Genomic DNA, 23,246 nt, shown 5'->3' with positions numbered 1-23,246 from the left:
CGTTGTCTTTGTGGATTTATTTACAGATTCTTTTTTACTCTTTACATGGATGTATTGAGTACAGTTACGCTCTTCGTTTGATTTGAGTTCTGCTCCTCGTATTGAGAGAGGTGTCTTACTTCTCTGTGTCCCAGCAGAGAGTTTAGTGTCCAGTCGTTTGTGAGCCGCTGAATTATTGTGACGTGACGGCGAAGACATGATGAAATTTAAAGATGTTGAAAGTGGCAGAAGAAAGCATCAGTAATCGTCAGCGCAACAGTTTTCTTACTGGGACGAGCAGGACTCCATCAGTCAGTGCTAGAATCAGCCACATAGTGAAATATTGACTGAGTTTTGTGCAGCGTCTCGGCTCAGTGAAGGACGCCGTTTGTCAGGAGCGCTGACGGGTGCTTTTTCACGCGCCGGGCTCTCACACAGACGGAGGAGTGTGTTTTTTTTTCTCAGTGTTTGACTGATGGACGCTTCTCTGTCTCCTCAGCAGCCATGGAGACGGATGGAGAGCAGAACCAGCAGGGGGCCTCGACCAATGGGAGCTCCGCATCTGGGACGAGCTCCCGCCCTTCTCCGATGAATTCAATGTCCCTGTATGAAAGACAGGCGGTGCAGGTGTGTGTGTGTGTGTGTGTGTGCTGTCAGATATCAAATGCTTTGTTTGTTTACAATTTACATTTACATTCTTTTTTTACAATCAAATTTCTCCAGATTTGAAATAGAAGAAAACCTACACCTGTAATGTTTAATCTTTTGCCCCTCCGCCGTCAGAAACACACCTAACTGTGCTTAACTTTCACCCAGAGGATGATGGTCCAGCAGCAAATCTGACAGAGAGAAAAGTTGAGGATGAGCAGTGAATGAAAAACTGCACGATTTAGCTGGTGACTTGTTATCGTTAGACTGCGTCTGAAACTGGAGCTTTCAACTAGCCCTCTAGCAGGCTGCCTGTCTGGGGATCAGATGGCACAAAAACCATGTGAATCAGGTCTAAATTAAAAAAAGATCTAACTTTTGGAAGCTTTTGTCTGCTCACATAGATTAAAGTTATTATAGGGAATGACGGCATGAAGTTAACTTATTCGTTTTAATACAGTTTATTATATCTAGCAGCTGAAATCGACTTAGCTTCCCTGAGAGCTATAAGTGGTGTGAGGTGAAATACCTTCCTCTAGATAATAATACTATGGCTGTGCAGTCATTTCCTCTTCTTTTCCAGTTTATGTGTCAGTGGGTGCTGCCTCTTCTCATGAACTTGTTAGGACTCTTGTTGTAGTGAGGTAGGGCGGATGTGCTTGTTTGTCTTCATATTTTCTGATTCACGGGTAAGCCGGTGTGATGGAGAGTGACTGAAGCAGGGAGGGGAGGAAAGGGATTGAGTCGTGCTGGGCTGATGGAGCTGTGTAATTTTCTCAGGCTTCTGTCACCCTGCACAGCCATCTGTCTTTGTCACCCTGCACACAGTAATCCAGCCCGCCGCGCTCGCTTTCATCCCTCGACTTATTACTGTACAAGCCTCTGCTCATACATCAGGCAGCTGGCAGGAGGCTTCACACTAAAGAAACCCTCCCTCTCTGCCTCCTCTGCCCTCGTTTCCCTTATCCCCCACTCCATTTTTTCTCATTTTTCATGACACCTTTTCCTCCCAAATCTTCCCTTTCTTCTGTGGTTTCTCCTGCTTCTTTCTCCTCCTTCCCATCACGTCTTCCTCTGGTTTGCCATCATCTCCTCTGCGTCCCTCTCTTGGCTTCTCTTTCATCACCCTTCATCTTGCTCTCTGTCTCCTCTCCTCTTCTCCATTTCCATTACTGTGTCATGATTTTTCATTTGGTCTCCTCTCCTCCCTCCACCAGGCCCTGCAGGCGTTACAGAGGCAGCCTAATGCAGCTCAGTACTTCCAGCAGCTGATGCTGCAGCAGCAGATCAACAACGCCCAGCTGCAGAACCTGGCAGCCGTTCAGCAGGTAAAGGTGCGTCTGTGTTACGGTGCTCGTAATTCTGCGTCACTATGTGCCACTGTGCCAAGTCCATGTTTTGCTCTTATGCTAAGAGACTCACAAAGACAATGAAAGACCATCAGAAAAAGGCACTTGATCTAATCAATCAGGAGTCACAGAACAAATTGAAATGGCAACATCCCAATGAACCAGGCCAGCAGCATGCACAAACAGAGACCAAAATTAAATCTGCTGCGTGACCAAAATAGATTTGCGACCAAAGCGAAGAGTCGTGTTTTGCTGCGATTACAGCAGCACGTTGTCTCATATATATATATACACCGAGTCATAATCCGCTCCAGGATCTTGGAGGTAGTGTTTTGGATTTGGCTCGCAGTGATTTATTCAGCGGTCTGACAGCTGTTGCTCTTCTCTTCTCCTCTCCTTTTCTCTTCCTCCTCTTCCTCCCAGGCCACTCTGGCCGCCAGTCGTCAGTCTAGTCCCTCCAGCAGCAGCTCCTCTCAGACCACCAGCACCACGGCTGTATGTACTGTTTTCATGGCTACACCATCATGGCCGCTCTCTGCCGCCTACAAACTGAGGACAACAGTGACATGTTCTCCTAACTGACCTACTTTTTAAAGTAATGCATCAAAAAATGACACCAGTTCTACACATTGAAGTTACTCGTATCGTTTGTCAGGCCAGTGTAACGTCTGGATCAGGGTCTTCAGCCAGTAGCCGTCCCATGGGCGCCTCAGCAACGTCTACCATCAGCCAGTCGGTGCTGCTGAGCGGGACAGCAGGGGGGCAGGGACAAATGTACCTGAGGGTGAGTTTCAGCATAACTCTGAGAACACTGCACTGTCAGGAATCCCTTTAATGCACTGTAGCAGGAATGCAGTTTTTTTTATACATGTATTTTGGGAAAACAACCTTGTACCAAGAGTTGTTATTCAATCCTCATCATGAAGCAGGATGAGGAAGTTTTCAGTTCACTTTTCATATTAATATAGAGATCAGATTGGACTTGACACCAGCGTTGGCTTCGTTCATGTGTGTTTGATGGCTGTCCTGCAGGTCAACCGCTCCCTGAGGGCTCCCATCTCCTCTCAGCTCATCTTTATGCCTGGCAACACAGCAACCGCTGCCGTGGCAACCGTCACCCAGCAGCCACAGGCTCAGCAACAGCATCAGCAACAGGAAGTGACACCAACTTCCTCCTCCGGCAGCCAGTCAGACAATGACCAGGTCTGTGTATTTAAGAAGAGGACTAATGTGTCTTTTCAGTTCACTGTGCTGAATCCTTAACCACCTGTGTGTTTCTTCTCTTGCTGCAGGTGCAGAATCTTGCCATGCGAGGTGTGTCCAGTCCCAAAGGTGTGGGTGTTAAGACTGAAGCCCCAGAGAGGAGCGACTCAGGTAAAGAGAAAAGGAGAGACGCCTCCTAACGTTTACTAGAATCCACAATTATTCATTGATTAGCGGTAACCAATATTTTTATATTAACAATGGATCAAATGACGAAAGGGGCCACTCCTGTTGACGAGCCCACAGGGAAGAATCATCTGTTCTCCTCGGCTCTTCATAGCGTTTTTGGGTCCTTCAAGTTGCTCTTTTGGTTTCCTGCTCGTACTTTACTGCTCATTGCTCTCACCAGCTCGATGTTTGAGATGCAGCATCTTCAGCAGCCCTTTAAAACAAACTGTTCACCACCTGGCCAGCACTAAACAGCAAAATGCTTGTGGAACATCTCGCACCCTGTGAGCCAGATCTCTCTTGGTTGAGAGGTAAACAGAGCCAGAAGGAGAGTAAATATTGGACTTAAAGAACATTCTTAGATTTGGCCAGAAGCACAACTCCGAATGAAAACTAATGCTGCTCCCTATCAGTCTGTCTGTCTGTCTTTATAGAGTGATAATATGTTGATGTTGTGTTTACAGCTTGTTTTCAGTTAAAGCAGGTTTAAATTTCCTAAATGTTGATGTTCAACTTCTTTCTGTGTTTTCAGCTGCCTACTCCCTGGTCCAGCCCTCCCACCAAACAAACTCCCAGTCCCCCTCTAAGCCAAACCAGCCTCAGCCGCAGCCCCCCCACATCAAAATCCCCACGTACCCTCAGCCCACAAACCTCAAAGCCCATCCTTCCTCCTCCTCCGTGGCCTCGTCCTCGTCCTCCACCTCCTCCATCCCTCTCTCCCAGCTCCTGCTCCATGGAACCCGAACGCTCGCCACAGGAACCACGGCTCCCACGGCAGCACACACGCTGGTCCTCACGTCCAACGCAGCATCCCAGCCCCACGGGTATCCTGTTGGCACGGCGACCATCAAACCAGCAGTCAACGCTCAGACGCTGGTGGTGCAGCCTCTGCAGAAGACCTCGCTCAGTGCAGAGAAATCAGGCCACGGCAACGGACCCATTCCCATCCAACCCAAAACTCTGCAGGGGCTCCGCCTGCCCCTCCAGCTCCCCTCTCGGAACCCCCCTCCCATCCTGCCGGCCCCGCCACCCGTCAGCAGCTCCGCTCAGCCTCCACAGCCGCCACACATCCCGGTCCAGATCGTCGGGGCGAGGCAGAGCACTTTGGGAAACACCCAGGCTCTGGCTCTGGCCCGGGGCAGCTGCAGTCAGGACGGAGCAGCCGTCCTCAGCAGCTCGTCCAGCCTGCTCACCATGGTGGCGTCCATCGCCTCCAGGGAGGGCGGGGTCGTGGGCAGAGGGGTGGGGCTGAAGACGCTTCAGTCGCCCCAGGAAGCTCCCCCGTTGGCTCAGGTCTCTCAGGTGCATCCGCAGGCCAATCAAAGCTCTGCACAGAGTCAGAATGGACCCCTGGCTTCGAGCCCCGCCCCCTCCCAGCCCCCCGCTGTTTCCACTCCTCCTTCCTCTGTGTCCCGCTCCTCCCTCTCCCTCCCCCTGGTGACGGAAGAGCAGAGAGGAGCGTCGGCTGGTGTGACCACCAACGGAGACTCGTCGCGGAGTCAGACACCCCAGGTCAGCTGAACTACTCAGGACTTTCTGCCATAACTGCCTCTGAATAATAATGATCAGATTTATCCAACTCCTCCTATCGCTGTTTAAACTATTCCTTTTAGGGAAAGCAGTTGACTGGCTCACTAAAAAGAAAGTCGGACTCCAACTCAGCCAATGACGAAGATGGACCCTCCCCTCCACGGCTCCAGCCAGTCAGAGATCACCCCTCAGCGCTGCCGGCCAATCCCATCGAAGCAGGTAACGACATAAAAGGGCCTGAATCTAATGAATAATTAGCTAACGATTCATTTGAATTGTTCCCAGCAGATATCATACATCACTGCTCTCTCTCCCCCCCACCTCCCCACCAGGCTCTGGCGCTCCTCCTCCAGCTTCCTCCTCTTTCTCCCCAGTGCTGTCAGTGTCCCGTGGCGTGAGCGGCCAGGGGGAGAGAGCTCCTCCCCCCCAAGCTGTGGTTAAACCGAATGTCCTCACACACCTCATCGAGGGCTTCGTCATCCAGGAAGGGGCAGAGCCTTTCCCTGTGAGTGCATGGGATTTGTAGTTTCTAAGACCCCTTCAAAGCGTGACACCTTTTCTCTAACTGCCTTTTGTGTTTGATCGGCAGGTCTGTGGTTCAGTGAAGGACTCGGCTGGTGAGGATTTAACGAATGACAGTCCGGACACGAACCAATCAGAGACTGTCACAACAGCGACAGGTAACAGCCAAACCGCTCTGAAAGTACTGCTGCCTTCCAGACACGTCTGAGGGTAGAAAACTGTCACTTGGGTCAGAGTTCCTGAGTTAAAATGATCTCCATAATGGCATGTTAGTCTGACAAAAGCACTTTAAAATAATCACAATCCTCAAAATACACTGTAATTGTACTTTTAGCATCATATGACTCTGCAGTATTCCAGAGCAGCTTCCTAGTGAAAGGCAGAGGACATCATTTAAGTGTTAATTTCTACTGAAAGCTAACTGTCCATGCTAATTTGCTAATTTGCTACTAACCTTGCCAAAAATAATTAACATTAGAGGAACACAGACGCCAGGGTTTTACATTATGTAACAAAATGACCCTGGTCTGACCCTTGTTTGTCTGCGCTGGGCCACTGGACCTGCACTCGCTGGTTTTAATTACAACCCTCGAGCTGAGAATTTCCCACCTCTCGCCTCAACTGGGAGGCAGCAGAACAGCACAGCGAAGCGCTATTGCAGTGCTCTTTTCTCACCGCAGTACGCCGGTGTAGAATAAAGCAGGCTGAGTGCATTCTGAGTGCTGCGTTTGTCTTTTTTTTCTGATGTAGCATTACAGCAGTTCAGCACATTCATTAACGCACAAGTCCCAGAACTGATCTGTTTACCATGTGCCGTGTTTTTCCTCTGACTTTCCCCGCAGTGCTGAAGTGTGAGTACTGTAAAAACTTTGCTCCTGCCAGCCAGTTCAGAGGCACCAAAAGGTTCTGCTCCATGTCTTGTGCCAAGAGGTACTTCAACATGCATGAAATATAACATATACAGTGGAAGCCATCTTAGGATGAGAGCTGCAGCCGCTGTGGCCTTATCTCTGTTTTAAAAAGAGAAAAACATTGAACACTTAAGTGATGATTGAGAAAACAAAGTGTGACAGCAGTGTGTGGATCCTCAGGCGGCTACAGCTGTATATTTCACAGCATGTATGTTTTCTGTTCTCGTGTTTGAATACTGTGAAAGTTCCACTTCATCCACTTTGCTGCACAGAGACGTAAACTTGTGTGTTTTCATGTCAGTAGAAATGTCAAAGTGCAGTCCAGTTAGTTTTGTTGACTTCTTCCTCTTGTGAATTTGCTCCATATGAACTGTACGTTGTATTTATTGTGTTTCACTATATAAACAATGCACTGTTTGTCTGCATTGTTTGAAGCGGTTTGCTGGCGGCGTTTGATTTGACATTTTCTGCTTCTGCTTTGCATTTGTCCCTTTGCCCACTACACGTGTATAGATTATATACCACGTATGGTGCAAAGAGATAAAAACTGTATGTGTTGCTCGTCTTGGCTTCAGTACCGTATATGTCACTCTTTGTCTACGATACAGTATGTATTGGTTCCCCAGGTACAACGTCAGCTTCAGGCAGCACTACTGCGTGCGGCAGGGTCAAGGTCAAGATCACGCTGCGGATCAGGCTCAAGGTCAGGGTCACCTCTCCAACTCAGACGAGGAGGGAGGGATCGCCAGGCGGAGGGTTCCCCGCAGGACTAGCTCAGAAATAGCCAGTGCCAAGATAGCAGGGAGACCCATACCTGTCAAGGTGAGAAGGAACCACACATTTCTTACAGTACATGAATCTCAAGAAAATGAATTAGTTGTTTGTAAGTTTTGAAAGATTTGGGGGTTGGAAACATCGGCTTAGATTTGGAGGTAAATGTTTCAGTGCTCGATGTATATAGGTGGTGATGAAACTGTGCCAGGTGCCTTTACCTTTAAGATGAACTTATGGATCCATCAGAAGCTTTCAGTCATTCAGGTGAAGCCGTCTGCCCCCCAGTGGCTGCATGTGGGCACAGCAGGCTTTACAATTCTCCTTCTCTCTGGGCTGTACTTCAACGATGACACCTTTTTAATTTCTGTTTTATGTGACTTTGTACAGCTATATGCACGTAGACACACACGGTACAGCTGGGAAACAGTTGTAGTGCCTTGCTCATGGGTTCCCCTGCCTCTCCTCCCCGCAGTGCCGTTCAGAGTCCAGCCATTCAGATGAGGAGTCCAGTGGAGAGGAGGATGAAGACGACCCCATGTCCCTCTCGCCGGCCTCCTCGGCCTCCTGCCACCAGCCGCCTCCTCCTCCTCTTCCGATGGAGAGCTCGGCACCCAGCTGCCTGCCCGCTAGCCCCGCCCAGTGGAGCGTGGAGGAAGTGTCGCAGTTTATTTCCTCACTACAAGGTTGGGATCACTGTGGAGTAAAATACTGACACAGACTGCATCTGCTTGGTGCACATTTAGCAAATTATTAGCAAAGAATAACTTAAATTCATCCATCGGTGTCATTAGTCTGTAATCAATACTTATTTCATGCTGCACTGACTTCATATTCCACTTAAAGTGTCTCTGTTAACGTGACATTCAAGACCGATGCTCTGGAAAGTAAGTTCTCTGTAGAGATGAAAGCATTAGCTGAAAATTCATCCTCAAGAAAATTTAGAATCGATTCATCAGTTATCAGTAGAAATCCCTAAAATTCACAAGTTTCACCTTCTTAAATGTGGAGACTTCCTGCATTTATTTGTCTTCTATGGCAGAAAACTGATAATATTTTGGTTTTAGTTTATTAGTGGTGCCAAAACAAGCATGATTTTACTATTTTTTTAAATTTATTATTAGCAAAATGATGGAACTAATCAGCAGATTAATCGATCATGGACACATTTTTGCTAAAATACCCTACATTTCTGCTCTTTTATTGTTTTCTGTATCTTTTCTATCACTTTTTTGTTTGCCTTTGTTTTGTTTCCCCCCCCCCCCTCTTTCCTCACTTACACTCCTCTCCTCCTCCTCTTGTCAGGCTGCGAGGAGCTGGCCTCTCAGTTCCTGTCACAGGAGATCGATGGACAGGCCCTGCTGCTGCTGAAGGAGGAGCACCTCATGTCCACCATGAACATCAAGCTAGGTCCTGCCCTCAAGATCTGTGCCCACATCAACAATCTGAGAGACTGATGTCAGTGTTAATCCACCATGTTCAAAGTCAAGCCCTGAGCATTTACCCCAAACTCCTGCTCCGCTCCCAGTTCACATAGGGAACTGGTTCCAGAGCAGCAGAGTCCTGCAGGTGAATGTATGAGGTACAGTTCATCCTCCAAACAAAGCCAAGGCTCTTTAGTCCTAACAAGGGCTGCAGCACTGGAGTCTGGTGGTGATTGGTCCACTCGTCGCCACATTTTTAACGGTCGTACCTGCACAGGACTGCAAATCTATCATGTCAAACACTACAGACAACCAACTACGTTTTTTTGAAGATGCGTGTTCCCTAAAATGCGATTTTACCAAGTGGTTTCATTTTCTTTTTAGATGCACAATTTCAGTCTTCTGCATGTCCTCTGAAATGCAGAAATGAAGCTTTTTGAATGTATTTTCGATGCTGAAATCACTTGCTGTGTAATCAGGGTTTGGGTTAGTACTTGCACAGGATTCCCCACGTTTTGGCTGCAGACTTTGCTCCAGGCTAAGCTAATCTTGTTTCACTTTTTTGTTACCTCACTTTCTATTATCCCACACGTCTGTTAGAGTTCAGCCAAACACTCAAAATACTGAAGGAGCTCACAGATAAACACACTGCTGATCAAGCATTGTACCATATTGTACAGGAAAAGTATTTTTGAAAGACTTTCCCACTTCTTTGGCTTCGAAACAAATACTGGACTCAAACACTAAGACGTGGTTTTGATTACAAATAATAATTTCAATAGAAATGGGACCGAAATGCAGTAAAAAAACATGCAGAATTAAATTATAACTTAAACTTATGTCGGTCAACATCTCAGTTGATTTTATTTTCAATAGGCATTTTGTGTGGAAAGCACTCAGATGATTTATAACTTTAATCTGTAAAAACCAGTACTTTCAAACTCATTTTGTAAGAAAAGGCATCATCGGTTTTAAATGTTGGCACTTTTAGTTTGGAAGTGGCCTGTTCTACAGTTAACAGGGTACAGTCAGGCTACAGGGTACCGAAATGGCAGAAATGCCAAATGAAACCCGAATCCCTCGAGGTTCAGAGAATATTTCCTATTTTAAGTGAGGCAAGAATACTGATGCTGCATCCAGTTTTCTCACTCGTCCTCTTTATTTGTACACACAGAGCACACCAGCAGTTGGTAGGACACCACTGCAGAATCTGCTTTTCCAAAACTGTTTTCACATTAAGAATTTTTCACTGCATATCTCTATCAGATCCAGCATTTTTAAAGTTTTTTTTAAAGGACTATAATCTGCAAAAACCTGTGACTCTTTTTGTTCGGTTGGGCAATTACAAGAATGTTACTGTTTTTCAAACCAGCAGATGGAAACAAAAAGTCTGCGCGTGAGTGAAGGGTAACGTCATGGGCTTGATTTTGTGAAGCGCCGAAAAAAGTTGAAAAGAAAAATGCTGCAACACATGACGAATGGAAGTAAGCTGCAAATGTGAAGATAAGCTGTTAACCTGAAGTATCTTTGAGCTGCGTTCATGAGCAAAACCGTGAAGAAAAACAGGCCGGCAGCCACATGTGGACCTACGTTTAGGATGGATGGGAAAAAAAAACATACCTGAGTGAGCGAGTGAGTGAATGTGTGAGTGAGTGAGAAACTTAAACTATAATGTAATAAGTGTAAAATTTGCCTTTATATTTAAACGCACATTTGTTTGCTGGACTGCCTTGTTTAAGCTTTTTACTGTAGGAGTTTTCTCATGTTCTCTCTCTGTGAACCTTGTGGCCTTTCTCACTAGTCTCTACGATAGATTTAGATGAAGATTTGTCTGTTTTCTAACTGCTTTTCATATCATTCCTTGTTTTATATTAGTGCTTACTTTTTTACAATTGTTATTTCAAGCAATGACATCTGTTGCCTTTCCCAAAAAGCGTGACTGAATAGTAGCTACCTTGATTAAGGAAATTTGCTGTCTTCCTCATAGCTTTGTCACATAGCGTGTAACTACCAACAGTATTTACCTTCCTAGCTAGCGATCTTTGGCTTTATTGTTAGTGACTGTGGCGATTACAGTATTTTCTTTTCAAAAAGGATGAATAATCTTTCATAGCTGTGTGTTTCTATGTCATAGCCGCCCCAGGACTTTGGAGTGTTTGAATCAGCAGGTCCCTCTGCATATTGTGAAGACCAAAAAAAAGCACTCGTGCTGCTTTACAAGAGATGTGAGCCACAGTTTCTTAGTCAGATCACTGCAGTTCTGCGGTGATTAGCGTTATAGCATTTGTTAACAAGCAGACCGTTACAACTTTGTTCATTCAATCATCGTTTTCCCAAAAAGTAGCACTTTTCTCACAAAATAACGGCTTTTTGTTTTCGCTTTCTTTCTCTTTCTCTCTTTTTTTTTTTTTTTCATCAAGATGCTACTTCAGAATCAAAATGTGTTTGCTTGCAATAATCAGAGAAACCGCTAAATCTTGGACGGACTAAGTTGAACGAGGAGAAGCTAACGATACTATCATGCAAATAAATAATCAAGGAACTGTTTTCAAACTGTGATGCGTCTGGGTTTTAATTTTTGAAACGGAGCTGAACCTCCCGTCACTGCGTGAGTGTGAAAGTGGTTGAAAGGACTAGAGAAGTCACTATACAAGTGCAGCCCACTTACCATTATTTTAAGTTTAAGTTTAAGTATTTTAGCAAAGCGGATCATTTTCAGCATTGCAATAATTTAATTTTGGTATTTGCTAGCCCCCATTGTCTGTAGTCACTGTTCAGGGTCTACTGTGAATCAGGACTTCAGTCCTTGAGAGGAAGGGTCCCATTAGGGTTAGAGCTGACGTTGGGCTGTGCTTTAAGGTAACGGGGAAAATTCAGTTCTGCTGTTTGCCTCTGAGAAACTTTGTACATAATATACTTTAAGATGACCGTAGAAAATAAATATTCACAATCCATATATTACTCTTTAAACACATAAAGTCAGTGTGCTTCATAAATATAAAGTCTTTTAAGTGTTCCAATCAACGAAAGTTTTCTGTCGTAGAATTAATAATAATGTGCTAAAGTCCTGATGAAGTTCTTCATCAATGACTCTTCATCCTTGCAGCATCCTCGCTCCTCGAGTGCGAAAGAAAATCTCCCGACCAATGAGCGACAACTACAGCTCTGACGTAGTCCTGACTGACGGCACTCTCAGCCAATCAGAGCACAGCATAGTTGAACGCCTCTCCGTAGCCCGCCTCCCGCAGGTATCTCTCGATGTTTAGTGGTTCCGGCGCTCTGAGAACTGTCCTCCCATTGGCTGATTTCTCTCCCGCCTCAAGTTTTCTAATCAGGCCCGGCACGGAGAGTCGTTGCTGGGGGCGCCAATGACAGCAGGACCCGATGATGGAGTACCTACACACCAGAGTAAATATTTTTATTCTCAAATTAGTGTAGAAACATAGCTAACAGTTAATTACAACATTTTATTTACGCTGCGTTCTTCATGGGAAGTGTGCTGTTGGTGTAGCTAGTGGGACTAGCCTAGCTTAGCTTAGCTTGTCTAATAGTTTAGCAGTATTTGATAATGTTAACACTAATTAATCTACCTTCTAAATGATTTCTGTTTGAAAAGAGAATTAATGATATTTAGAGCAAAATGATTTGTAATTTTATCAGCTAGAGTAAAATAAACAACAAAACCGTCAATCCAGTTAAGTCTTGACATTAGCTTGGCACTAGCTAGCTAGTTTGCTTGCTAACTTAAGCTAACAAAGTTATATGTGCCTGTTTAACCTGCTCGGCCAGGTAAACTCTAGGTTTAGTTTTTAGTGCCAGTTAGCCAAAAAAGAGTGGAGCTGTTTTTATGTTAATAAGTATGACCAAAAAGGTCTTATGCAGGTTTTAGAGGTTGGTTGGTACTGAAATCATTAAGAATATTTAACCAGCTTATATCAGAAAGAGGGTTTTCCCACCTCTTCTACTTCAGACATTTCAGAATAAAAACTGATGATAGAACACACTTTTGTAGGTGAGGTGCTGGTGTTTCCAGCGTTGGCACTCTGCAGCATTATGGAATAAAACAGTGTTCTGTTTTTTCTCTTACAGTGAGTTGGAGCAGTTGGCCGGCCGTTTGAGATGGTTTCCTCTTTGTAGATACTGCAGAAGTTCAGTCGCCATGAGCTGAGCAAACGGTGGGTCACCTGTAACACATTGGAATATTATATATAAGCATAAAGACCCCTCACTTGACGACTGTGTACTAATAGTTTAAATGTTAATGTTTTAAAGGATCATCACCATAGCGGCTCTTAGTGAACCGTTTATTATCTTTCAAAGTGAGTTCATATTTTTTCTTTGCTGGTAATAGTGGTCAAACTTGTACTCAAATGTCTTGCAGTGCAGTTATATATTTAATGTGTAAACATAAGTAAACACCCACCCAGTGTGACCATTTCATAGAGCAGGATACCGAAGGACCACCTGTCAAAGAGTTAGAGAGGACAGTATGTCAATAAAAGGGACAGGATTTTGGTTTCAGATGTTTATAGATTGAACTTTGTGTAGAAATGCAAACTTTATATCCCATAAACAAAATCAGCTGATCTCTGTGTATGCAGCCAACTGTAAACCTTTGGTAGAATGTAGTAATATTAAGCATGTGCTACTCATTATTTAACACTCTGAGATTGACTGGGATAGTAATCAAGCTCCCTCTTTGATAACTGATGTGCTTTATATTCCACCATCTTCACTGCATTGTTTAATATTCTTACAGAGCACTTGGACACTCACACATCGCTGCTCTGACTGATGGCTCCTCTGGACAGCACTTCGGGCGCCTGCCACTTCCTCATCTCCACGTCCTCTACTAAATCAGCCTGTCTGCTCCTGCGGTAGGCCGAGCCCAATCCCCACAGTTTAGCTGTCAGATCTCCACCAACCAGAACGCTGCGAGCTCCGATGTCGCCATGGATGCAGCGCTGACTGTGCAGGTACTCCTAGAGGATGTTCAGATAAGGTAAGATAATAGGAGGACGCTACAAGATAAAAATGTGAAATGTGGACATCAACTGGTCTTATGTCTATATTTATAATAATTTATACTGTAGTCATACTTTTGCAGATTGTATATTGTTTCATGTGACAGCATAACAACTTAACTAATCTTAACCTGAAGAGTGATTTTTTTTTTTACTGTTTAGAATGTTTTTGATCTGTAATTGGGTCATCAGGGGAAAACTGAGACAAGAAATAAACAGAGAGACTTTTGCTTGCCACCAAATTATAACATATATAGTCAGACAGACAGACAAACAGAGGTTTAACCAACCAGAGCAGAAGCCACTTGTCTTGCCATGGTGAAGATTCTCTTCTCTGTCATGTCACATGAAGACTCTAAACTTGAGATATCCTTCAGTAAGAGAGGAGGAGGAGGAGGAGGAGGAGGAGGAAGAAAACAAGTGTTTTTGTTAGTGTCCTCATGGGTGGACTGCAGCCTTTTATGTGATGCCCTTCTGTCTGACTGTGTTCATAACCTGCTGTCACACCTGGCACTCACATAGTCTGGTCCATTAGTGTGTCAGGCCAGTGGTCCTTTGTCCTCTGAACATACTGGAACCAGTTTAAGTAACTGTGGATACTGGTGTCTCTCTCTTAAGTACTTACTTAATTAGCAATTACTTTAGATACACTATATTTTAGAAGTCACAGGTTCAACAGCCAGTTTGGAGGTAATCAAATAATTATCAATCATACTGTCATTTATCTATCATATAATGGATAAAAGATGCATATGTTTCCACTTTGAAGGGTTTAAATAATGTGAGTGCTTTGGCTTTATAGACATTTTTATGTGTCTTTAAGATGGTTGGCAGAGGCTCCTCTTTACTTCTTTACTGCACTACATGACCCCAACTATGGCTGGACTGAATGTTTCTTCCCATTTTAAAGTACTCAAAGCGTTTAACATGAAATGTGCTGACTCATTACTGTGGGCACATACCCTGCAGTGTGTGATGTAAACCAATCCGTCTGTGTTTTTGTCATTGTTCGATTACCGTACCTGCCGACATCTCCACAGGAACCCCAGCAGGTCTCTGTGCTGCAGCTCCTCCACGACCATCATCAACGGCGACTGCACGGAAACCACACCTAGCAGCACAGGTAAGAAGGGGTGCGGCCCCAGTCCTGACACATAGGAGGCGAAACCCAAGAAGTGCTGCTTCTCACTGCTGTTTGCTGTTTCTGAAGGGGATTACATTCATAGATTAATAGGGAAGTTGGTAAATACAGCGTGGTGGAAGGTGGAAAGCAAATGAGAAGCCTGTCCGTTTGATGCTACTGAGAGTAAAATCATCAGACCATTCCTCAAATCTCCCAGTCGCTGAGAAGAGAGCAAAACATTTTTCTGTGCTTTCGTGTTTCAGATTTGACTTTGCACAGCTCACTTTACCTTTGAGCACCCTCAGGACGACGTTCCTGTTGTCCATTCGGGCTCTGTAGAGGCTGACTGTGTCGCTCTGCTTAATGGAGAAGGACAGTGGCAGGGCAGTGATCTGGCCGAAGGCTCCATGATGCCTCTCTGTGGACGTCTGTGGTACTGCAGCCAGAGTGGGCTTGACGTTCCGCTGCACTTGTTGAACTGACATTGGCAGCTCCTCATGTTCCAGAGGGTTTATCCCTGGGGGTGCTATTGAGAGAGTGAGAAATTGAGTCAATAAAAAAATATAAGAGGACTAAGATGAAAGTAGACACAGACTTCTGCATGCCTCCTTACCGTCAATGCCCTGCAGGTGATGTCTGTGGCTGTGCCTCTGTGTGCGTCTGTGCGATGAGCTGTGGTACCGCTGAGGGGCCGTGGTCGGTGTCCGCTTCCGTTCAGGGCAATACCTCATCAAGCACAGGCCCAGTAAGGTGGCCAGGGTGGCCACGAGGAGCATCGTGGGGACGATGATCACCCCCTGCTCATGCTCCCTTACAACTGAGAGAGAGAAAGAAAGAGAGGAAGTTCATGTGTCAGTGTCGGGACCAAAGAGGAGAAGATGCATTGTTACGACTGACTTGTTTGTTTGTAGGTCTGATTTGTAAGACTGTCACACAGCAGGGATGTCCTCACCACTTGTTTCTCTCACTTAAGTTGAGCAGAAGGTTTGGTGTTGATGTTCAGCTCAGGGCACTTTGATGGGATGAGTCTGTTGGCTGTTAAAATGTTCTCACCTCCCAAGTGTTGACGGGATGTTCTAGCGTAACATTACATCATCCTCCATTTACGCCAGTGTTGATATGTTGATTAATAGCTAGATGACTCTATAGTTTACCAAAAGGTGTCAGTAGTTGAATACACCTCTTATTACCCCAGTCAGTGTTTTAACAATAGAAAAATTAACTTTTAAATCAGACTAATTTTATAATCACTCAGATATGTTAGCAGTAAAACCATCAGTTCCCAACTCAAAAATCCGTACTGTGTATCCAGATATAGTCTATCATATCCGTGTGCACACAGCCTGCTTTTTAATGCCGTTATGTTCTGTCTCTTTTCTGCAGTGTCTTTATTTCTCTATTGTTTGTCTGCATATGCTAAAGGCAGGTGGACAACATTCATCACAGTTGCTCGTCCCTGTCGTGTTGCTGGCTGCTCGGCCGCTGCCTCTGCCTCACTTGGCCCAGACACTCTAGTGTGAGTCATGCATTGACATTCACAGAAGATTGATTTGATCACACGTATTAGCCTGTTGAATGAATGAGCCTTTTTATTTAGTATTTATTTAGTATTTATTCATATTAGTTTTACTGCTTTCATTTATTGGTATTGGTGTATTTATTTGTGATTATACCCTCCATATATCATCCGTATTGACCTTTTTAATGCCATACTCTGCTGGGTGTAGATCACCACACCTTTATGTAACATTACAGCAGTGTTGGCTGTAGCAGTGGCCATCAAATCCGTCATCTTACACTCCTGTTCTTGAAATCCTGGTGTGAATCCAGTGTTGCTGGAAGGAGGAAACTAGAATGCAAAGCCACTGATGTGTGTAAACATCACGCTCTGGTTGTGGCACATTCTTCGGTGTGGTGTGGTGGGGATATGCAGAATGTCATAAATCATTTCCTGTCATTGACAATAAGGACTTAGTTTGAGCTTGAACTCTCAGGACCTTTCCTCCACAAACACTCAGCACAAGTCCAACATTTTAAGCTGTTTACACTGAAGTGTTTCAGTTCTATCCTATTCTATTGATTGGAATATTTAGCTTAAATAAACCTCCTGAGGGTTTCCTGAGGAAACCTGTTGAAAGTAGATGACAGTTCACATTTGTGGCTCTTATGCAGTATCTCATTTATGAATATAGACCCAAGAAATTATTTTTGAAACTGAATTAATATTTTCAGTGATTTATTGGCACAAAACTAGTTGGTTTAAATCACTTCACATGTAAAAACACTGTATTATATCTCTATTTATTACATGTTTCTGCTCTGTGTGTGTGTGTGTACAATTAGTGAAACAATATTTTTTACTGCTTTACTCTTCTGGAATAATAATTTGAGTGTTAATGATGGAAGATTTGTACATTTTTCTTCACGCCTGTGTAATTTTATTCATGTATTTATGGCTCACAGTATCTTTATGCTTTGTTAAATTGACAAACTGATAAATCAGACTTAAAAAAACAGTCAAACCAGAGTTCAAAACTTGCTTAACAAAGACAAAAACACCAACTGCACCTACATTATAATTAATGTAACGTGATTTTTACATGACAGAGATGTGTGGAACCAAATTACGTCATGATTGATGAGGGGGAACGCTGAGTTATCCTAAACAGTATGGTAAGCTCCAGAAAACTCGACAGCAGTGTTAAAGATATTAATCTGGAGTGAAGCTAAAACATGCAAAATACTGGTTTAGTTGTTGAAAGGCTTGTCTAGATAACAAAAGAACCGTGTTCACAAAGACCTTCCAGGAGTGCCGGCAGGTATCACTCCATCTGATTGTGTAATCGCAGATAACTTGGAGCTCCTGTGTTTCATGTCCTATTATCTATCGGACTGGCTGTTGCAACATCATCGTACAGTGTTGTAGTTAAATAATGACGTACTTAATGCTTATTAAATTGCCAGATTTGCCAGAGTTCACTTTATGTCTTTTGTATCACCTAAAATGGCTTTAAACTTTCATTCACTGCTATCAGGACAAATCATGTAGCTGTGGGTCTGCTGGTATCTCCTGTAATGGAAATACACAGTAGGCAGAGAAATGAAGTGAGACCGACAGATAAATAAGTGACAAGACTGTGGAAAAAAGATGTTAAATATTAAAAAGAATGAGGACAAAGATGGAAAAGTCTCTCAGTAAATGAAGAGAGAAGCCTGTTTTTTAATTCACCTGCTAAAAAACAAGATGAGGAAACAAAAACCCCGACAGCAGTTGAGTTCGGCTCGATAGCAGGAGAGAGTGGACAGTTGTAAAGTAAAGGTTTAGTGGTTGAAAGGAATGAAAGGAGATACAGAGGAGATTTAAATAGTAAATAACGTACATGTAAAGTATAAGGGTGAGTCAGTATTTCCTCCTTTTGTTGTCCCCACACCTGTTTTTTAAAGTAGATCTAAAGAGAAAGCAGGGGACACTTACAGAGGAGGGGCGGAGTAGTTAAGCCAAAGTGGAGACGTGAGAAGAGACGGGTTTAGGTGGAAGGATAGGAAGTGAGAGAGAGCGGGAGATAATGAGGAGGAAGAGTGCCAGTTGTTTCCTTACTGCAGAGGGTGTCGTCCGGTGCGCACAGATTATCAGCCGTGGAGTTGGATGACATGCTGGAGAGGAAGAGGGGAACACAGACAGATCAACGTCACCATCAGTTGGAGGAAGAGATCAACATTACCTCTGCTCAGCAGCCACCCTAAATCCCCTCAGCTTAGATAGAGGGATGCAGCAACTGCCCCTCTAATACGTCTCTATGAAGTAGCAGGTTCAGAGTTTAACTGCTTCCAGAGCTGTTCCAGTAAACCGCAGAGCACACACCCAGAAGGATGTCAACTGTTAGTGATCAACTTTTACAACACTTTTGATATTGTAAATATTTAATGCAGCCTTTTTTTTTTTTTTTAATCTGTGCTTGCATAGCAAATATAAGCTCTGGCCTTTTTTTTTTATCTCGACACACTCGCAGAGCAAATATGAAAAGGAGTGCCCCACGACTTGTTTTCTGTGTTTAGTTAACCAGCTATCAGTTACATAGATAATAGGGGAGCAGAGATCAGCATTACCAGCGCTCAGCAGTGACCCAAAACCCATAAAAGCCTTGAAAGGATAACCTGGCATTCAGCAGCCCATTAAACTTCTCAAGTCACACAGATGATACACACCACAGAATTCATCTGAACATTTCCTTAGAACTGTTCTTACTATGATGCCATTTTAGATAAATGACCCGGTGTTTATAAGGAGTAGCTGATTTATCGGTTGTTAGATTGAAGGGAGATTGTTTGTCACTTAAATGTCACAGCCGTAAGATTCAGAGACAGTCAGGGGTCCTCTCTTCATTGCTTGTCGGCCATTAATAAGGCATTTCTCAGGACATCTACTTGGTCGCTACAGATATATTCAGGGGAAAGTGCTCAGCTAAAAGCTTTGTGTGCGTGTCTGTCTGTCTATATTGAAAAACCGATGAGCCTAATGTTTTTTGTGCACATTGACACCTGCATGCTGAACATTTACACCATAACTGACTCCTCACTCCTCTGAACCAGGCGCTTTAGGCTGCAAGTCATCAACAGCTGCGTCAGTTTGAAATCACAAAGCAAAAGTCAGTCGGCTCAGCTGAAAACAAGCCTACGTCATGGCTGAGAAACTGACATCCACAGAAAAGTTTGGTCTTGTTTGGTCGTCTGGAGATTAATTCTTTACCTGATATGTTGTGATCCACTAAAGTTATGGACAGTGCGACATGAATAAATCTAATTTCTTATCTTGTTATTTTGGCCACCATCTTGAATGTAAGCTTGTCTTTTTTAATCACTTTTAATGAAGCAGTCACAGTGTACAGTGCATTCATCCTGAGATCACATTTACAAACACACTCGGAGGACCAAAGGTTGAAATAAAAAAAGAAAAGTTGAGTGAATATCTTATAAAGCTTACAGTGGTTATAGGTTTAGGTGTGGTTGTGGTGAGGTGTAGCTCTGGCAGAGCTCAGCACTTTTCTCAGTGTGATCTTGTTAAAAATACGAATCACCAGTGCTAGCCAATCCTGCTAATTTGTCCTTTCTGCTAGTCTCAACATGGAGTCATTTTGCTAATGCATGCACAGTTGCAGGGCTCTTAAGATTGTTTTTATTGTTGCAGACGTGGTCGCTGTGAGCATTTTAAACTCATGAATCCTGATATAAGTGATAAAAGGGACCGTCAAAGACTGTAACTGTAAAGTTGGCTGAGTACAGGTGTATCAAGGAAAGTGAAATACACTAAAACATAACTGATGGAGAACCTGTGTTGATGGGGGAAGTGTGTCCCGATCACGAGGGTTTCTGCTTCTGTGTGCTTGTATGCAAAGTTCCCCTGAACACATTTGATCCCGTATATTTGAACTTGTGCCCCGGGGCTTTTCAGACATATTTTACATGATTAGTAGATCACATATTCAAATCAGAGGGTTAAAAGGAAGGGACACACCTGCCCTGTCAATCTTATTTCTTTAACAAATGTGGAGGAAAACGTGACTTTTCTCTGTTGGCCTGGTGGAATCAAATCACTGCTCGTCAGCATGTGTTTGCTGCAGGTCGCCTCCTCGTCACTGCTAACGCTGTTAGCTTAGCACTGACCAGATACTCAAATAGTCCCAATACATGTTCATGAAGAAACAGAAATGAGGTCAAGCTAACAGACAGTTAGCCAGTGTTATCTACCTGGGCAAACATCAAAGTGTTCTGTTACACGTTGCTCTCCTCTTTTGGTTGTAATATCAATTTAGACCATTTATAAACAGTTGGATTGCTGGTTTTACAGATTAAACGATAAATACGCAGCTTTGTTGTCCTTTCCTGTCATGTCAGCACATCCCGCTGTGATGGGATTAGCATCAGAGTGAAGACACTCACTCATGACACACGACCAGTTCAGGTGCAAAGTGTGTGCGTGACCATGTTTCATGTGGTAATAATGCAGCATCATCCTTGGTATCATCCGTGTGACACATACACACACCCTTACAAAGTCTCCCTGGTATGTAATAAGCATTTCTGTGGACAAAACACACACAGACACCAACACCGTGCTCTACTCGTTAAAAAGCGTGGATGTCACTGAACCGGTTCGTCTGCATTGTCCCTTCACATTCACATTCACATGCCCTAATAACTCTCCTGCATCAACACACACCTACATGCACAACAAAAGATCAGGACATTTCACAACACACACACTTGAGAACAGACACTGAAACCTGCTGTTAAAGACACACAGACATGCTGTTTTCTTAGTTGCACACTCAAATCAAAACAGTTAGTTATCACAAATGATAATACCAACAGTTTAAAGTTGTATATCTACTCACACATGATTGTGCAAAATTCTTATACACAAAATAATGTACACATACAGAAAGATATTAGACACTACTGTATATCTGATGTCTGAATAGTCGTCCCAGATTTGAACAAACATGTGATATAATATTTCAGTGGGAACCTGTTAGCAAAAATGTAAAAATCCCATCACAGGTGGGTGATTTGGCTGCGGCTCTCCGTGTCACATCCACAGCGTTTGTTTTTGTCATCTTACCTGGTCAGGTGTCAAACTCTGTGTGGTCCGCGTATCCAAAACATGTAGTTTGCAGTCTCTGCGAGCCAATACAAGTGTAGATCTGTGGGATAGGTTCAAGTCCACCTTCTCGGTTTTCATGTTTTCGTAGTCTGTCTGCAGTTTGTAGTGATATCCACTGGCGGATGCATTTGTATTGAAGCTACTGGTGATGTTAGGATCACGGTTTCTCTTTTGCTGTCACCAGCCCGGTGTGCTCTTTCACTACTCTCTCTCTCTCAGATTGGCCACACCCACCCCTCAAACACTTTTTCCTTGTCTCCCTTATCACCTGCACACCTTACAGTGAGTGCTGTATTTGCTGTTGTATTTGCATGTATTTGTTTGTCCCTGCTCGTGTGTTTTCCACATAGTGGGCTGTATTTGTCTGGGGACACGCTCAGTGTGTGCGCGCCAACCCCTGATGCGTTACGCACGACTGTGACGTGCCCTACAGACGGACCACCTTTGGACAATCTGTTCTTTCAGTCAGGGGCGGTAATATTTGGAACAGCAGACCCCTTCCCATAAGAGAATGTCCCACATACAACACTTTCAAGACTGAACTTAAAAACTGGCTGAAATCACATCAGCACTGTCCACACTAGAGCCCTGCAGGTCGTCCCTCATGTCTTCTTCTGTTTTCATGTCTCCTCATTTTGTCTTCTGTTATGTTTTGTGCTGCATGATCACCTGCCCATGCACCATTGTCTGTCTAGATGTTTTGTTAATATTTTAAAGGTTAATTGTGTCTTCTATGTATATGAATGTGAACTGCTGGCATTTTACACCTTGCCCAGGGACAACAGTTGAAAAATAGCTTCCTTACGCTAATACTGGCACATTTAAATAAATAAATAAATAAATGGTCAACTTGCAATATCAAAGCCAATCTGAACAAATACATTTACTATAATGTATATTGTAGAGCTATTGTAGGCTGAAACAGCTGTTCTTGTGTTTGCTGTGCTCCATGGGGATGTAGACAGAGAAATTCCCAGAAGTGACAAAGGGGAAATTGTTATTTTTTTAGACTTGTTTGCTTGCTCGTATTGTGTTCACACAGTGTGGATGAATAGAGACATTCCCACACATCCAAAATATGAGGCCAAGAGTTAGAAGATGATGTGCAGCTACTTCAACCAAACAATTGAAGTGTATATAAAAAAAAAAAAAAAAATGTGATCGGAGTCCTCATATCTGTCAGCAGACAGTTTGTGATTCAGTAAAAACCCCAAAATGTAGCTTTAAATCAAAGTAGCTGTTGAACATATAGTTAAAAAACAAACCAAAGGGATCAGGGATGGATGATAACATTATATCTTTACCTCACAGACAGGTTATTGAGAGGGTTTTTATTGAGATCCTCCAGATAAAAGCTATTGAAGCTATTGGAGCAGCTATTGTTTTGAAACATTGCGACAGTCTTCAGTATTTACCGTGTGCATGTGGGTAAGATATAAGAAACGGCCTCCAATGCACATATCACTTATTTGAGCTGAGGGCGTGACACTGGCTCTGGCGTGTGTGTGTGTGTGTGTGTGTGTGTGTGTGTGTGTGTGTGTGTGTGTGTGTGTGTGTGTGTGTGTGTGTGTGTGTGTGTGTGTGTGTGTGTGTGTGTGGTCAGTACTGATGTTGGATAATCATGACTTTTCACTTGCTGGGACACCTCCGCCCTCTTCCCTTCAAAGAGTCGAGCTGGTGTGCTGACACACCCACAGACGCTGATAGTGCTTTGCTCAGGTTTCAGCTTAGCGACCCATATTTGTCTTTATTCATCAAAACAAAAAACCTCCGGCTTCGCCGTGTCATGTATTTGCAGCTTTTGTGTGAAATGTTATTGTAGTGAACTGTATAATCCATCATACACAGATACTCAGTCTTGATCGTCTCACTG

General features: G+C 43.7%; 2 protein-coding genes across 2 annotated transcripts; one reads left to right on the top strand and one right to left on the bottom strand.

Annotated features, from left to right (window-relative positions):
- Nucleotides 1-483: 483 nt before the first annotated feature.
- On the top strand, nucleotides 484-8,598 carry LOC139215897 (polyhomeotic-like protein 1). Its single transcript, XM_070846936.1, has 14 exons — nucleotides 484-606; nucleotides 1,845-1,961; nucleotides 2,400-2,471; nucleotides 2,632-2,760; nucleotides 3,009-3,179; nucleotides 3,269-3,350; nucleotides 3,940-4,919; nucleotides 5,021-5,156; nucleotides 5,270-5,442; nucleotides 5,527-5,617; nucleotides 6,302-6,389; nucleotides 6,979-7,192; nucleotides 7,617-7,827; nucleotides 8,447-8,598. Exons 1-14 carry the CDS (start codon nucleotides 484-486, stop codon nucleotides 8,596-8,598), a joined length of 2,739 nt encoding a protein of 912 aa, XP_070703037.1.
- A 2,514-nt stretch (nucleotides 8,599-11,112) lies between these two features.
- Nucleotides 11,113-18,365, bottom strand: styk1a (serine/threonine/tyrosine kinase 1a). Its single transcript, XM_070847007.1, has 9 exons — nucleotides 18,311-18,365; nucleotides 15,326-15,529; nucleotides 15,002-15,238; nucleotides 14,612-14,793; nucleotides 13,880-13,960; nucleotides 13,342-13,547; nucleotides 12,989-13,029; nucleotides 12,653-12,749; nucleotides 11,113-11,961 (listed from the first exon to the last, which is right to left on the bottom strand). Exons 1-9 carry the CDS (start codon nucleotides 18,363-18,365, stop codon nucleotides 11,766-11,768), a joined length of 1,299 nt encoding a protein of 432 aa, XP_070703108.1. The 3' UTR covers nucleotides 11,113-11,765.
- Nucleotides 18,366-23,246: the final 4,881 nt, after the last annotated feature.

Source organism: Pempheris klunzingeri, chromosome 16, assembly GCF_042242105.1.
Source record: "Pempheris klunzingeri isolate RE-2024b chromosome 16, fPemKlu1.hap1, whole genome shotgun sequence".
Taxonomy (NCBI): domain Eukaryota; kingdom Metazoa; phylum Chordata; class Actinopteri; order Acropomatiformes; family Pempheridae; genus Pempheris; species Pempheris klunzingeri.
Note: the sequence above shows the minus strand (reverse complement) of the source record. Positions and strands in the feature narration are given on the sequence as shown.